At 39.1% G+C, this 16230-nt stretch overlaps 1 protein-coding gene and 1 pseudogene across 1 annotated transcript; both read right to left on the bottom strand.

Annotated features, from left to right (window-relative positions):
* Positions 1-2105: 2105 nt before the first annotated feature.
* Positions 2106-5616, bottom strand: LOC137293880 (sulfotransferase 1A1-like). The gene is made up of 6 exons (XM_067824665.1): positions 5529-5616; positions 5113-5291; positions 4555-4878; positions 3924-4026; positions 2395-2582; positions 2106-2215 (listed from the first exon to the last, which is right to left on the bottom strand). The coding sequence occupies exons 1-6, from the start codon at positions 5540-5542 to the stop codon at positions 2106-2108; spliced, it is 918 nt and encodes a 305-aa protein (XP_067680766.1). The 5' UTR covers positions 5543-5616.
* Positions 5617-9418: 3802 nt separating this feature from the next.
* Positions 9419-14676, bottom strand: LOC137293853 (sulfotransferase 1C2-like; annotated as a pseudogene).
* Positions 14677-16230: the final 1554 nt, after the last annotated feature.

The following is a 16230-nucleotide window of genomic DNA, read 5'->3' as shown; positions in this document are numbered from 1 at the left end:
TAAATACATATGCCCACATCTGTTATTGAATCCCAACCAAAATTTGAAAGTACTCGGTAAATGCCTGGCACTTCATCGCCATTCACCCTTGTCAGAGGGGTACATAAGGGACATGATTTGATCAGCCAGTCGGCTGAGGGGGGTCTGATTGCCTACAGTGTGTGCTGACAATTAGGGACCTGACTCTGAAAGAGTAGATTCGATCCCGAGTTTGACTTTGCTCCGGACTATCATCTGTACGTGTCCGAGAAGGTGCTATCATAAATACTAAATGTACCACACGCTGAGCCAGTCCCACCCACGTGAAGATGACCCGTTCCGAGACGAAATGGTCACGAAAACTGGTGAGTGGTGAAGGATGACTTATTTAATCAATTCACCTCAGACTCCTGAATGGGCCATATAGATGACCGATAATGCCACCACTTGTGTCAACAAAAAAGGGGCGTAGTTTACTTCTGATTAACACATTTGTGGTCTCATGAATGGTTTTCCCTAATGCTAAACACTGTACTGAGGACGTAGCATCCACTTACCGGTGATTTTTCATGTAAAGTTCAACGCCTGAAACTGACCTACTTCTTTACTCAACTTTGTACTCCTCACATGGCTTTGCTTTTAACCTTGTCACGTGTTTAGACAGATACTGGCGATTACTTTGCAACATTCAAGTACTTGAAGTTTTATCTTGTGCATGACTGTGGGTCTACGCGCTTGCTTGAAGGTACACACTGATAAAACAAAACGTCAACAGCATGAATCCCAGAATTGTTTACACAATAGACAGTGAACTATTACGATATGTTTACACTGAACCGCAAAAAGGGTAAAATAGCATCTTTGACCTGCCTTACCGCCTATGTTTTCCCACTGACATAAATCAGCGTGGTGCAGTGATTTAACTGGAATATCATTCAAAGGGGCCTATTTCAACACTTTCAATCACTCTGTGTTCGATCCTCGTTCAGATATACACTTCATCTGAAAGTATATCAAAACCCGCTGCTTGTCTACTTCTGTAGATTTAGCTCCGTGTCTAGTTGATCCTTTATTGATCTTTACGTTCAGTAAATAGAAGTCCCAGACTTGTCTATTTCACTCTGCGTCAGGGTTGCGTCCCTTTGTCATGCCAGGACCTGTGACTGTGTGCTCGACTGGCGGGACGTCTGTGTCACTTTTCACCCGCCCATGTTGGTCTGTTTCACCACAGCAGCACACATCGGGAAATCCACAGTTTTCCTTTGACATGAAGCTACCAATTAAGGAATGGAAATGAAATACTGTAAACCATATTATCGGTTTGTTTGTTCATCAACGCCGCACTCAGAAAGAATCAAGCTATATGATCGGTTCTGGTTAACTGCCACATATCTAACCATATTAACACACGTGTAAAACAAATTATTTTGTATGTTTTTTTTTATTTATGATTTTTATGATTGGAGTCTATAGGTTTTCGCGAATACATGCATCGTTGTTCTTAATAGTGCTAAATACACTGTAAATCTTGTTAGCATGTTTTTCTTTGAAACACTGGAATGTGTTTAATGTATTTATTTAAAAATTAAATTACGTATTTATGCATTAGGGGGTGGACCATCTGACTTCAACAACATTTTCCAAATACATGATTTCAATAAAACTATATTGCTACTACTATGTCCAAGAGTTGGTATGATTTAAGACATTGGGGGCAAATTCGTATCAGTCGAAATATATGAATACACAAAAATTACGTCCTTAGATTGGTGCAGGATAAGCTTTCTACATTCATTCTCATAGGTGTTTAGGTACAAAGTCCTTGATTATTGTCACACTGCAGTGGCAAAGGTCATTGATATGCATCAGTTGTACGTTCCTAAAAGTATCACATACCCTTTTATAACTGATGGACTGATGACCATGGCGGTGTAAAACACAAAGCACTCACTTCATCTTCATCCATTTCATCCATCGTCAGATAACACTGGGTCGTCTTTGACCCGATTTCAGTGTCAAACAGAGATCACTCGTGATAATATGGTCAACAGTCATCTGTCACTAAGTCCTAATAATTATGATGTTTCACATTTACGTTCTACAGTGTAACATGATCAACCCGTTATCTAATCATACGTGAATACAATTCCTGTGTCTTCAAATGTTCCCACTATGATATCTTCAAATCTCTCGTTTTGGGCAACTGTCATCCAGTTCTTCCAATCTCCAACTTCACCTGAAACAATAACATTACACACGTCCAAAACCAACACAAGCACATTGTGACAAATATAAGATGCGATACTCAAAGAGGAAATATAATGACTGAGCCTTTAAATACACTGATGTAAGTATAACATTAAACTTAGTACCCACTTATGTCCTGACAACAAGCAATGTTAATTTCACACTCACCCTTCCTGTAGATTCCTTTGTGACCTTCCTTCCAGTTTTCGGGGGCAGTAAGTATATGCTCCTTCAGCTCTTTGTCTGCTGTCCTCATCTTCTTAAAGCTGCATGCTTCAGCTATTTGCTCACAAAGTTCATCAGTGACGGACACTCCAATGAAGTCGGCAACCATTCTGATGTTTTTAACAGGATCCAAAAATCATCTAACAAATGTTACAGCTAGCACTTACCATTGCACTGCATGCAGTACCATTGCCGTTGACAGAACGTATAATTATGGAGAGGCCAATGTACTAAAGGTAATATAACCGGAATATTTTAAATTGGAAACTTAGAATACATTTGATAAATATTTAAGGAAAATTTTAAATCAAGTTGGGAAGGGTCAACGTACTTGGAAAGTACCAAGTAACTGACTTCACACTGATTGACTTCCCTTGCGGAACAACAGTATCTGAGAGTTGTTATCCCGTTAGGCTTGATTAACTCTTGTGGCTCTACATGATTATCAGGTGAATTTACAAAGTGACGTAGATGGACATTCGTGACATAGATGGGCAGTTTGTCAATAGAAGGGAACCGACATCTGAAATGGTTTCATTAGGTACCTTCTGACATCTACCATTTGGAATTATTATTTAGATATACCTATACTGGCTTAAGGTCCATTAACGAAGCCATTTCATAAATGGGAGAACCTATTGGTATCTAGTGGAGTACCGACAGGGAAATAACTTGGTATTCAGATGGTATATGAGTCATTTTGTACGACGTAGGCTGTTTTCGGAGGGAGGAACCAAAATTGTCCTGGGTTCTATTTTGTCAGTTGTCCGGTGAGTTGTGGGTGGTTCCATGAAGTTTGTGCATCTGTACTGTGTGGTTGCGAGGAAAACTAGATCAATATCTGAGGACCTTTGTGTGAATCATCCTTCCACATTAAATGGCCTTGAACACCGTATTGGACATATCCTTGAGTACTTATACCACCCACATCATCCCCAGACCAAGAAAGGCAGATTGCCTAGGGAGAAGGGTATAACATCTAGACACCCTCAGTAAGCTTATACTGAAATATCAAATATGCCCCTGTCAATTTAACTAACGATATATAACCATGCACCTAAAGAAATAGTGGTATACGTTCCAACTATTCCAACTATTACCAGATTGTTAAACAAGAAAACTGACTAGAGTCTCTCCGCTTTCCCCAACACCTGTTACAAAAGCACGTTAAAACTGGCAGGCAAAGAAAAATATGCTCTCGTGATTCATTTTACCTAAAGAGAACAAGAACTGATGATCAATGTAGATCAACTGATACGGGTGTTATAGGCAATATCACACTTATTACATCAATGAGTAACTCATATAGAGACATAAACATGCGAATGTCCAGTTTCTTAAACGTACCCAGCTGAATGTTATCAGTTACTGGGATGGCCCACCAGTGTTTATATTTATATTTTCAAACCGTGAACCCAGCAAATCATTATAACCTTCTTGTCGACATAACGCATCTAGGTCAAGTACAAACCTTTTTCAAGTTTTCATAAAACAATGTTAACATGGGCAAGTCCGGGTGGTTCTGTTTCACTTGCAGCCAGTCCTTCACGTAGTGGACATAACTACCACAGGGAACTGAAACATGGGCGTGATCAGTTATGTAACCTCATCATCGTATAAGGACATATAGTGTTTTCTCTGTGTGTGTAAAACGCACGTACCTATATAACGATTGAATGAACAGTGCAAATCTGGAAACATTCAGATTGGAGCATGTAGCTCACATGACATCGGCATTTGAAAACGTGTAAATACCAATTCCGACAAACCGTATCAGATCAGGTCACCTGAACCCGCAATCGCACTGCAGCACCAGATGAGACATTTCAACCTACATTCACACAGTTGCACTTCAGGGCATCTGAACCTACACTCACACAGCACCACTGTAGGGTATCTGAACCTACATTCACACAGAACCTCTTCAAGGCATCTGAATTTACGTCTGCACAGTTGCACTTCCGGACATCTGAACCCACCACATTCATACAGCATAGCAGGGCTTCGGGGCATTTGAACCTACATCCACACAGTAGCCTTTCGGGTATATGAATCTACACCCACACAGTTGCACTTGGTAAATATAACGTACCGACCACTCACCTTTTCCTTCCAGAAAGAGATCCAGAAATTCTGAATAAGTCCCGTCAAACCGAAAGCTCATTTTTACACCGTTCAAATGGTTGTAAAATGATACGCTGACATCTTTGGGATTTCGCATGATGAAGATTGTTTTTATCTTCTTCTCCACTAGCTTTTCCGGAAGATGACGGAAATATAGATGTGAGTTTAGAACTCTTGGGGAGGGGAGTTCATCAACCAGCACGGATTTCGGTGTTCCCAGCATGGAGATGTCCTTAGCCTTCTTGTTGTACTTAGAGTTACCGGCCCTAAGCATGGTAACAATTTCCCACAACCAGTGGGTACCTGGAAAGATGGTAGTAGACAGCATTGTGTGAGTAAGTGGACGAATGGTGATTGTGGTTTGGTCAGCATAATCTACCTACAGCACAACTCACAATTTAGGGTATATTAAGCAAACCTGGAAGATCAGGTGTCACAGAACCACCTGCTTACCGCTGGGAGTTTAAAAGAAATCTCGATTTATTCACAGTATATAGTACTCATTCATACAGTATAATGTTCCGATTAGGTTCTTACCACATTTTGGATAAGCCGCAATCAAGACGTCATCGTTTCTGAGTTCCAGTTTCTGAACTTTTCGGATCATTTCCATATTAGCTTCAGGAGTTGTAACAATCGTCAGAAGAAGACCGTCATTTTTAAAGAAGGACCACCCATGACCATTCGCATTCCGGTAGTCCAGAATCTCGGGAGTTCTATGGAGAATCACATCTTGTGTTTGATTTCTCGCTTTTGAAAGTCGGTTTGTGTTGTTGTGAGGATACTAAATAAGTTGAAAAACAAGTTGCTGTTGCAATTTGGTGGAACGCGTACCTTACTCGCTTTCCGCCTATGTTTAAATTCAACAATTAATTTCCTGTGGTTGACAACACACACACACACACAGTTTGAAGATGCTGTTATTCAGCATAATGAGGGGAACAAATACTTACCCATGATATTCCATTTAGACCAGGACGTGCAATCAACGATTTTGATTGACTTTCGTGAACACAAAGTAATCGTCCCAACCAATGTTCCAGTTCCCTGTCAATAACCGGCACTGTTGACTGTGGAAACTCCTGAGAGTGAGCGCTGATTTTGGGAGAGTAGGACAAGAGCTGCACTACAGGAGGATATTTGCTCTAGTTCTACGGGAGGGTGTCTCACTGTTTATGCAAGTCATGGCCCTAGAAAAAATGCAACATTATTCAAGTTGTTATTCAAACGAGTGCAGTATATTCTCTGCGCACACTCGCGTCGCTAGGACGTCAAATATACCCACGACGGTGGTTTGTTTAAGGCCAGTTCACACTAGATATGTTTCGTCGCTTCTCAACGTCATACCCAAAAGAGTGGGTGGCTCAGTGAGAGGCGATGATTAATTGCTTCAGGCACCAGTTAAGATACGACACAAAACGGATTCGCGAGGATATATCCAATGTGTCAGTGACCCACGATTAAACGTTCACATATATTATAGTGTCTAATGCAGGACATACAACATCCAAACATTTCTAAAAAACCCAAACTATGTAATGAAGCCATGTGGGACTTCCTGGTTTTTGTCCTTTTTTCTGTTTGTTTTTGTTTCTTTTAATTTTATTCCTTATTTCAGTGATGATGCAATGTATATCACATTTCAAGCAGAGATCACGCAATGTTTACGTAACCTGTTATTCCACCCCATTCACAGTCTCGTTCGTACCCATACATCTTCTACAGTGCCCATTTTCTTTCAAATTCTTTAAACTCAGATTTATTCCACTAACTTTTTCTATAAGATAATAATATTGTAATTCCTTCTTAAATTGCAATAATGTAGGTTTTATATTTCCCAACATACATTTGTAAATGTGGTATTTAGTTAAAAGTATTCGCAGTTGCTTTCAACAATGCGCATTTTCTTCAAATGGGTATTCGAAGGTAGAATACTATGAAGCAGAATGAATTGCACCCATCTTAGTTTTGGATCTGGTATGGTTTTAAACAGTTTATTAAAAAATATTAAACCAGTTGATGTTTATCAAAAATATGTTCTTCCCATTTTTCAATTTGAGTTTTTCATTATTGCTGTAAGGGCAAGATAATAGTTCTTTGATCCTTTTTTTACACGAAAAAAGTTTCTTAGTGCATAAACTTAAAGTGTCATTTCATGTAATTTCAGACATTTCTAAGCCAAACGTTCTACGAAATTTGTGAATTTCCTGTACGGTTCCATGAAATTCAAGAAAGTTGATCTTAAAGTACACACAACAAAATTGTTCCAAAGTCATTAAATGACCATGATCATTCAAAAGGCATAAAATACTAAGTATGTCGTGTTCATAGAACTTCTTACTTTTAACTGATCTTGAGTCAACAGTGATATTGCTATTATGCAAAAGTGGTCCTCTAACAAATTCTTCATAAGTACTTAGAGGGACGTATTTGTTATTATTTAATCTGCATTCATAATCTATTTCACTACCGTAGCGCACATTGTCTTGTCAGCAACCCAGTTCCCCTTTGTCACTTCCATTAATTACTATACATGTAAATAACATTTATGGCCTTTATTGGTCACCCTCTTGGCTGTGTCTGTAATCACATCAAGTTTTGCTATTGTTTCTCTCTCTGTCCGTTGTTGAATCTTTGCCTGTTCATGGTTGTTAAAAACTGTACAATATGTTCACTTCTATACTGAATGTCCGATATTCCGACTGTCTAGGAACGACTGCGAACAGGATTGCGCCACTAGCAGGAAAGGCCCTGGGGTTGAACTGGAAGTCCGCTCACCTTATTCATGTATACTCGTTGTCATGTCTTGTGGAACCAACTAAAGAAGTTTGAACTCATCTATGCCTTCAGCGTAATATCTGTCTTAATCGTGAGCTAATTCCCAGTCAGCGCACAATATACCATGCGGTGACACAGACAACGTTGCTGCTGAGCTAAATCATCAGTGGTAAAATGGCATAGAAACATTGTGTTCTCATTAACCCCAAACGCACGTCCTCGAAAGTTCCTGAAATTAAAATTCCACTTGTATATGTTTCAACATTGTAGTTAAGTACTTACGTGATCACCTGTTCATTAGCAGTATGATGCTTGCATTGGTATGGAGATCTATCGAGCTTTGTTTAGTTTAACTTTTCAATAGTCAGCCTTTTTGTTAGCTCAGACTGCTGGTGTCTGCTTAGCTACAATAGCGATTATAAATTATATCTATGGAGAACATTTCTAAATTATTCATTTCACTGGTTTATCTTGTACCGTCTGTTTCCATGTTATGTTCTGGGAATATCATTATATTTTGTTGCCTTTGATGATGGTAAATCTAGAAATCCATTGCTGCTGGTGACAATTACCTTGCTTGTGTTTGTGCGAACCTATTATGTATGACACACGTGTCTGCAAACACCTGGTACTGTCCTTATTCAACGGCGAATCCTCAGACATGTATATGTATATTATAAACCGAAGCTTTTCAAAACTAAGTGCAACATTCATTTTGTTCTTACAGGGTGGTGTTCGTATTATGATTGTACCGTTTTGTCAGTATGTGTCAATGCAGATTGACAATTATTACGAACGTCATCAGTGCCCATCAGTCATCTAATGGGCTCATGCTTTTCCATCACAAGGGATAAGTATTTCAATGTCAAAACAGTTAACGATCTTTCGTATAATGTTAATTATCAATTAATAAATGAATTTTTATAGGATTATTAAATAAATATTGAATAAGAGGTTTTGTAAATACATAAATGGCAGTTAATGGCTGTATCCTTAAAGGAGGTTAAAGTATTGTAAAATTGTTCCCCTCATGAGAATCACATATATGTGCTCATATTATAATGGCTACCACTGATTTTCTGTTCTTTTAAAATTCGGCTAAATTGTTCTTATCATCGCCAGCGATGGTGTAAATCCAAGTAGGGTCCATGCGGTTACCAAAGGCACTATTAGTGTACATGCTTCCTAATATGGTGACCTTCGTTCGGTTGTTGACGATCTATAGCATGTTTATATCTTGTCATGCATGGTTAAAAGTTTTAAATTTCATGACAAGTTTTGAAACATATACCTGTGATGGTCTAGTTGTTCTACAGTCTTTCGTTTACAAGTTATAATTATTATTAATGTATATCTTGATATAGTCACGATATTGCAGAGAGATTGACGATTTGGCTTAAAATCGTAACTCACTCACTCCAGATGCGTTTCAAGTCCACGCTTTGCCACTCCTCAGCGTCCGTGTCAGTAAGTGTTAGCGTCACATGATGATATTTACCAGCAAGACAGCCATCTTTCTGGGAGGGTAAGAACTGGCCCATAAACATCAGAGGATTCAGACTGACCTGTTGCTCTCCCGTGGTCTTCTTTCATGAGGTTGACATGCACTCGACCTTTGTCTTTTCAGGTGGATGTTGAGTTGTTCAAAGGTTTTGGGGGCAACCTTTTCAGACATGGTCATAAATTGATACATAGGTTTGAGAAATATTCTTCAGACAAAGGGTTTGATATGGTGTTTACCTGTGGATGAACTAATTAACCTGACATAATGATCATTCAAAGCAATGTCTCTCGATTATTTGGTCAAACATTTGTGGTTTGCTGTTTCTTTCAAGTTCATTGAATAGATTGATCCCGAATACGATACTTAATGGACATAGATAATCCATTGTCATCCAATCCAGGTAAGCGTAGACAACATAATCCCCCCAAAAAACAAAACACCATAAGACGTTCAAAAAACAATTAGTAAACAAAGTGCCAGCTTTGTTCCTCATGAGTCTCATTACTGGCCAAATGACAATCAACTCGAACATTAGGAGAATGTGGAAACTGTACATCAAAGAAAATGAACCAGAAGATTTTAATGCTATGCAAAATGACAAGCAGAACAGAAAGGCAAGTTAATGAAAGACAAGTCAGGAAAATCTCAAAACAGTAGTCTTTCTCATTTGGGTACCCAAGAACTGACGCCGGGAAAAGGCTGCTCATTCAACACTGACCAGTTCTACAGGAAAATGAAACCTGGTGGTCTAAAAGCTCTCATGTGAGAAACTTTAAAGAGTTCACAACAATGATACTGAAATTTGTTCAAAATGAGCAGTAGTTGTGTATTCATTTACCTACCAACAAAACATACTGTACTACTAACAAGCATTCCCAACCTGAGTCATAGAGAAATGTGCTATAACAGAAAATTGAACATGTTCAATTTTGGCATCTACGACCAAGTGAAAGGTGATCTTATCACGTGCATTTATCTAGAAACAGTTGCTATAAAGGGTGGGTCATCCGCCTTACAAACGATCATGATTTTGGTTGGACGCAACAACTAGTCAAATATGGAAGCATTATCATTCCAAGGCACTTGACCAATGAAACATACAACTTTATAAGTGGCAACTTCTTATTTATTGCACTGGGCGACGTTTCGATGTAGTTAGGTTCTCACATCGTATCAAGCTCAAGATATAAGAACCTATGAAGTAAATAAGAAGTTTGAAATTGAGGTGTGACTAAGGTGATTCTGCCTACAGCCGCGCACACAAAAAGTCCTTTACTTCACTTTCTGTTACATGTTTAGGAAAATCTGATGTCTTGTGCGCAGATGATAGCCCCTCATATACCATCATCTCATCTCTTTACTGTCTGAGTAGAAGGCAGTAACATTATATATATATATATATATATGAATGAAGTTACTATTCAGACACCCAATGACTTATGACTGCCGTCCGTATTATATACCAAATCTATTCACTGAATGAATTTACAAAAACCTTCTTATTGTGACCTTCTGATTATGTCATCGATGGCCAGTTACGAGTATGCCACGGAGGTATATGTGGTACCCACGTGTTTTGGCTGTGAGATATAAACATACAATACAGATAACCGTACTGGGGTGTCCTTCTGTTCCTTCATGTTCCTTATCAGTGTGACCCATGGCAGTTAGGAAGATAGTGCAACGTGGTAACTAGTCTGTCATATTTCCAGGTTTCAATAACATCTATCGTCATAAAATATTTGTTAATAGTAGTAAGATAGAAGAAACTGCGAAAGGTTTCATATATTATATAACATATATTGATACACACAGATATGTTTATGTTTTATTGATATGTTACAAATAGAAAATAATACTTTCTTTTTTAAATGCATGCAGTTCTAAACTCAAATACCGGTAAATGCATTACGCATATGTAGTTACCTATATTTCCATTAAATTTGTTTTGACAAGTAAATGATATATAGCATCAATAACTTTTAATAGCACAACACAAATTCAACCCACACACAAATCTATCTTGTAACAACATTGTCTGATTTTCTCAACAATAACTTGATGACAGTGTCACCAATAGAATTTCTAAGAGTCAGGGGTAAACTGGTTTGACATGAACATACAGCATAGAGATGATTATATTCATGGATGTGTTCTTAATAATTTTTGATGTTTCGTGTCCACCACGCAGTATTCATCATATTGGTCGTTATTCATAGGTGAACACAATGCCCGTTCCTTCAAATCGTCGCTCGATGACGTCGTCGAATCTTTCGTTCTGGGCAACTGTTATCCAGTTCTTCCAATCCCCAACTTCACCTGAAATAGCACATAACATCTTAGTGAGAAAATGAGTTTAGTATCATGTGTCAACCCAGTTAGCGAGGTTGACCACCCGATACCGTTAGTTGCCTTTCACGACAAGCATGGGTTACTGAAGATCAACTCTAACCTGGATCTTCACGGTTACGCAATATCTTATGTTCAAAGGTGAGTGATAAATGTTAGGTCAGTAAGTAAGACATGACTAGCTCCTTAAGTACGCCACTCATGAAAATTTCTTCAAGTAGAAGCATTTCTGTAATTTGCCTTTTTTTGTCACAAAGCTTCTTGTGAACATTGCCTCTTAGGTTACCCTTATGATCATCATTTTGCTTTATTTTGTGGCAAGCCGTTCCAGAATCAGTTTATCTATATATCCACATGTGTTCAGATCAATATGAGTACGTCCTTCAGGAACAGTATCAAGACTTGGATTTACCCTGTGTGCTGTCTTCAGTTAATGCATGAAGGTCACGTACAAAACAATGTTAAATAGGGCCTGAGGCCAATCTTACCTTTTCTAAACCATCTTAGGTGGCCTTCCTTCCACAAGTCAGACAGATTTCTGTCGTGCTCCTTTTCGTTGTCTGCCGTCCTCATCTTATCAATACTGCACGCCTCTGCTATTCGCTCACACAATTCATCGCTGACAGACACTCCAATGAAGTCGGCAACCGTTCTGATGTTTTTAAGAGGATCCTAAAATCAACCAAATTAGCGTTGTCATCTGGAACAAATGTTGTAAACAGCTCTTGAATAATTACAAGTACTATTGCAGTTGGAGAAACATGGAATAACCAATAGACCAGTATACTAAAGGTAAACGTATGTGCAGATAATAAACAGGCCCAGTACAGTTTAATGAAGATGTATAATGATATGCCGGAGAACTAATGACATACCTTCCAAATGTCTTTCTCAAACCAGTGTGCTCACCAAATTATTATGACTGTCTTATGACAAAGAGGTCAAGTACAAACCTTTTTCAAGTTTTCATAAAACAAGATTAACATTGGCAAGTCCGGGTGGTCCTGTTTCACTTGCAGCCAATCCTTCACGTATTCAAAATAATCACCATTACTCACTGAAATACTGGAAGGAATTTAATACATATAAAATCTGAAAATAATGGTACGGTAGAGACAGCAATGTCATAGCAACACATTTCGAGCCAGCGTTCAATATGGGAGATTCAAACAATAGCACTTTAGAGTATCTCAACATACATTCACACAGCAGCAGCTTAGGGCATATGAACCTACATTCACACAATAACACGTGCATTCATACAGGAACACTGTAGCGTACCTGGACATACATTCACACAGTAACACTTAACGTATCTCCTACTACTGAAACCCATCTTGGGCCACAACACATGATGTCCTGCATTCACAAAACATGTCAATGCATTAAATTATTCGAATGAACTTTAGAGCAAATTTTACGGAGCAACTTGTCCAAATATTTAGCAGCTCACCAGAACCTTCAAGCCCACTCTAAGACACAGAAGCACACCAGAACGTGAGTAAAGCTTTAAAATTATGAGTTTCGAAAGTGACAGAAGGTCTGTATTGACCCCTGTCCTCGTGATAAAGTTGCTTGTTTGCATGGCAGTTGCATACTTAGGCGTTAGTAGAATCGAGGGTAACTACCGAAAGATTTGTTTCTTTTAAAATATTTCCTGTTTGGCAGCAGTAACTACCTTTAGAGTTACGCTAAGTATGTTGTCATATATGAAATCTTACGTGTTAGTGTTTGCACTGAGAGTCATAAAACTAATTTTGGAATCCGCTCACTAACTGTATGGACACTGGGTATCTAATGCTGTTTTGAAAGGTACATCAGTCGTACCACATAGTGCAATCTCAACGAGGGACGAATACCCGAAGTACTCCAGGTCCAAGAGATTTCCATTTTGGTGAAATTCGCGAGGACAGGTATGGTGCTACCAAGTCTATTACTATGAATCTTAATAACGTAACAGCATCTGCATACTCACTTTTTCCTTCCAGAAACAGATCCAGGAATTCTGAATACGTCCCATCAAACACATTCCAGTTTTATTCCGTTCAGATGACAATAAAATGATACGCTGACATCTTTGGGATTTCGCAGTATCAGGATTGTTTTTATCCTCTTCTCCACCAGCTTCTCGGGCAGATGACGGAAATTTAGATGTGAGTTGAGAACTCTTGGGGAGGGGAGTTTATCAGGCAGCGTAGACTTTGGGATCTCCAGCATGGCGAATTCTTTTGCCTTCTTGTTGTACTCAGAGGTACCGGCGCTGAGCATGGTGACTATTTCCCACACCCAGTGGCTACCTGGCAGGATGAGAATAGACAGTGTGAGTGAGTGAATTGGGATTTACGTCTGTTTGAATGGTGAATGTGTTTCGGTCAACATGATCTATAGCTACACAGCAGATTGCTACCAAATTAGGTTCACTCCAAATCATGAGTTTCCTGTGTCACGGAACATCCTGCTTACTGCAGAGTTAAAACACACATTACTGAAGAAGTCTGCAAACAGTATATTATTCAACTTGGGGTCTTACCACATTTGGGATATGTCACCATCAAGACGTCGTCGCCCCTCAGTTCGAATTTCTGAACTTTTCGGATGATTTCTATGTCATCTTCACGGGTTGTAAAAATCATACGAATAAGACCGTCGTTTTTGTAGAAGGACCATCCATGACCATTCTCATTCCGGTAGTCCAGAATCTCGGGAGTTCTATGAAAAATCACTGGTTAAGATTGAATCACAGTTTCGATTGCCAGTGTGGGCATAGTGCTTGGTGCTACTTACAAAAATTACTATGGTACCTACAAACCAAGATCGATATTATGTCGAACATGGATTTCAACATCATGGATTCTAGCCCTTCCAAGGGAGGTAACAATATGCATATGGTTGAGTGACAGTCGAATTTAGATAAACGATATCAACGCTGTAGTGAAAGACAAGCTGCTGGTGCAATTTCTCTGCATATTTGACTTAAACGATTACTTCCCAGTGGATAACAGCATGCACAAGTACACTATTGACATCATTTAGAAACACGATGACTATGGAAAAAACACTGCACTAACGCAGAATAATGACAGGAAGAAGTACTTACTCTTCACCTTCCATGATGATCAGTACATGCAGTCAATACTTGTTCCTGACTTTTTCCAAACACAACTGTGCACATATAACTCTCGTGTTTTTTCTGCTACGGTCTAGTTCCCAATAAGCAGCACTGTTTATTCTCGGGGAACAAGGAAGGTAGGTCTACATCCACGTGAGGGTGTCTCTCGGCTTTTTAGACAACAAACCACGCTCTTATCAAGACTGATTACGCAACACACGGATGTAGATGACATAACGCGCAGTATATTCTTTAGTCTCCTGGAGTTGCGTCCCTTTAGCACCAAAAAAACTACCCCGTTGGTTTGCGGAAGGCCAGTTCACATTGAATATGTTTCGTGGCTTCTCTACGCCATACGTGTAGGAGTATGTGGTTTTGGTGAGTGGTGAATGTGCTCAGTTATTAAATATGTAATTGCTTCAAGCATCCGTCAAAAAGATCTGACAGAAAAGGGACGTGAAATATTTCCAATGTGTCATGACCCTCGTTAAATGTTGACATACAACATTGCTGCTAATCTAACTGATAGTAGTTAAAAAGGCATAAAAACAATGTGCTCTCATAAACTCCAAATGCATTTCCTGGAATATTCCACGTGTTTGTGTTTGAAATTAAAATTGCACTTGAACTGAATATGTTTCAGTATTGCAGTTTAACATCTTCTCGATCACCTGTGCATTAGCGGTATATCATTGGCATTAATTTGGAGAGTTATCGACCCGTGGTTTGTTTTGACTTAGTAAATTTCCAACAGTTAGCATTTACTGTATTTGGAGCAATATTCCAACAAATCAAGCCTCTAGAGTCAACATTCTCATACCTGAGGTACAATCGACCATTTCCAACTCACTCTACATTTTACACAGTGCCACAACACTAAAATCAGTGTTGCAAACAGAGCTTTCAAGATATTTCAATCGTCCTTTGTATTCGAAATATGGACCACATTTCCGAATTATTCAGTTCCATGTTTTAACTTGTACCATATGTCCCCATGTTATGTTCAGGGGCACAGCTGACTTGCCTTCTTATGGTTATATTCGTTCACCTTTTCTCCCATTCCTGCGGTCACCATTTGATCAATAGTCAATGGACACCTGCTCATACCATACCCTAAAAGGCAAAAGAAACAGCCTTATGTAGATGGGACAGTAACACTGACCGAATGGATCAGTGTATGCTTATAAGAATCAAGGACAAGAAAATATAACAGAATCTTTCTTAAAGAAAACATTTATTCCCTGTCTAGTGTTTAGAGCAAAGCGGGGCATATAGTGTAAGACTTCATCTGTCCGTCTGTACGTCCGTTTTTTCTTTAATGTAAGGAAAGCACTAGGCCAAGCCAAGTCACTACCCCTCTACATATATGGAAAATGGGCGTTTCTGAGCTTCTGAAACTGAGATGTCTTGGACATGGATATTATTCATGATCGTTCTGCTCGTTCTCACCTCAACATCACCAGCATCACCACTGGTTTCATTCATATCTCCCAGACTGTCCAGAATAGCTAGAAACAAAGGTGCCTGTTTAAAGTAGTTTGTGTATTCCGCCAGGTAGTTTAGACTGCTATATAGCCAGTTCATTTTCCCACATCTGTTACATTTCTCGCTCAGTCCATCTTCCTGTTCGTCTCTGCTGCTTGTACGTCTTTCTATTGAGTTTCATCACCTCACGAGTCATGTCGTGAAGGCTCTTCCAGATGTGTTGTATGTCCACGTTTTTGCCATTCTACAACCTCCATGTAAGTAAATGCTGTCGTTCATCAAGGATGGTTGCTATCTGTCTTGGAGGGTAAGCAATTCACAATCATTTGCCGAACACCAAGCTTTGATATGTAAGCCGTGCATGTTATCTTTGAGCACCCTACAAGTCTGAACACGCTGTTGCCATCGCAAAAGACCCCTCACTACGTGT

Source organism: Haliotis asinina, chromosome 1 (assembly GCF_037392515.1).
Source record: "Haliotis asinina isolate JCU_RB_2024 chromosome 1, JCU_Hal_asi_v2, whole genome shotgun sequence".
NCBI classification, from domain to species: domain Eukaryota; kingdom Metazoa; phylum Mollusca; class Gastropoda; order Lepetellida; family Haliotidae; genus Haliotis; species Haliotis asinina.
This window is presented reverse-complemented; position numbering and strand designations above follow the sequence as displayed.

What these genes read in the sequence shown, in the direction of transcription:
- LOC137293880 (XM_067824665.1), bottom strand. An exon ending in TTTTATGAAAACTTGAAAAA is followed by an intron (nt 2,583 to 3,923) that starts GGTTTGTACTTG and finishes TAGATGATTTTT; the next exon opens with GGATCCTGTTAAAAACATCA. An exon ending in CAAAGGAATCTACAGGAAGG is followed by an intron (nt 2,216 to 2,394) that starts GTGAGTGTGAAA and finishes TTATTGTTTCAG; the next exon opens with GTGAAGTTGGAGATTGGAAG.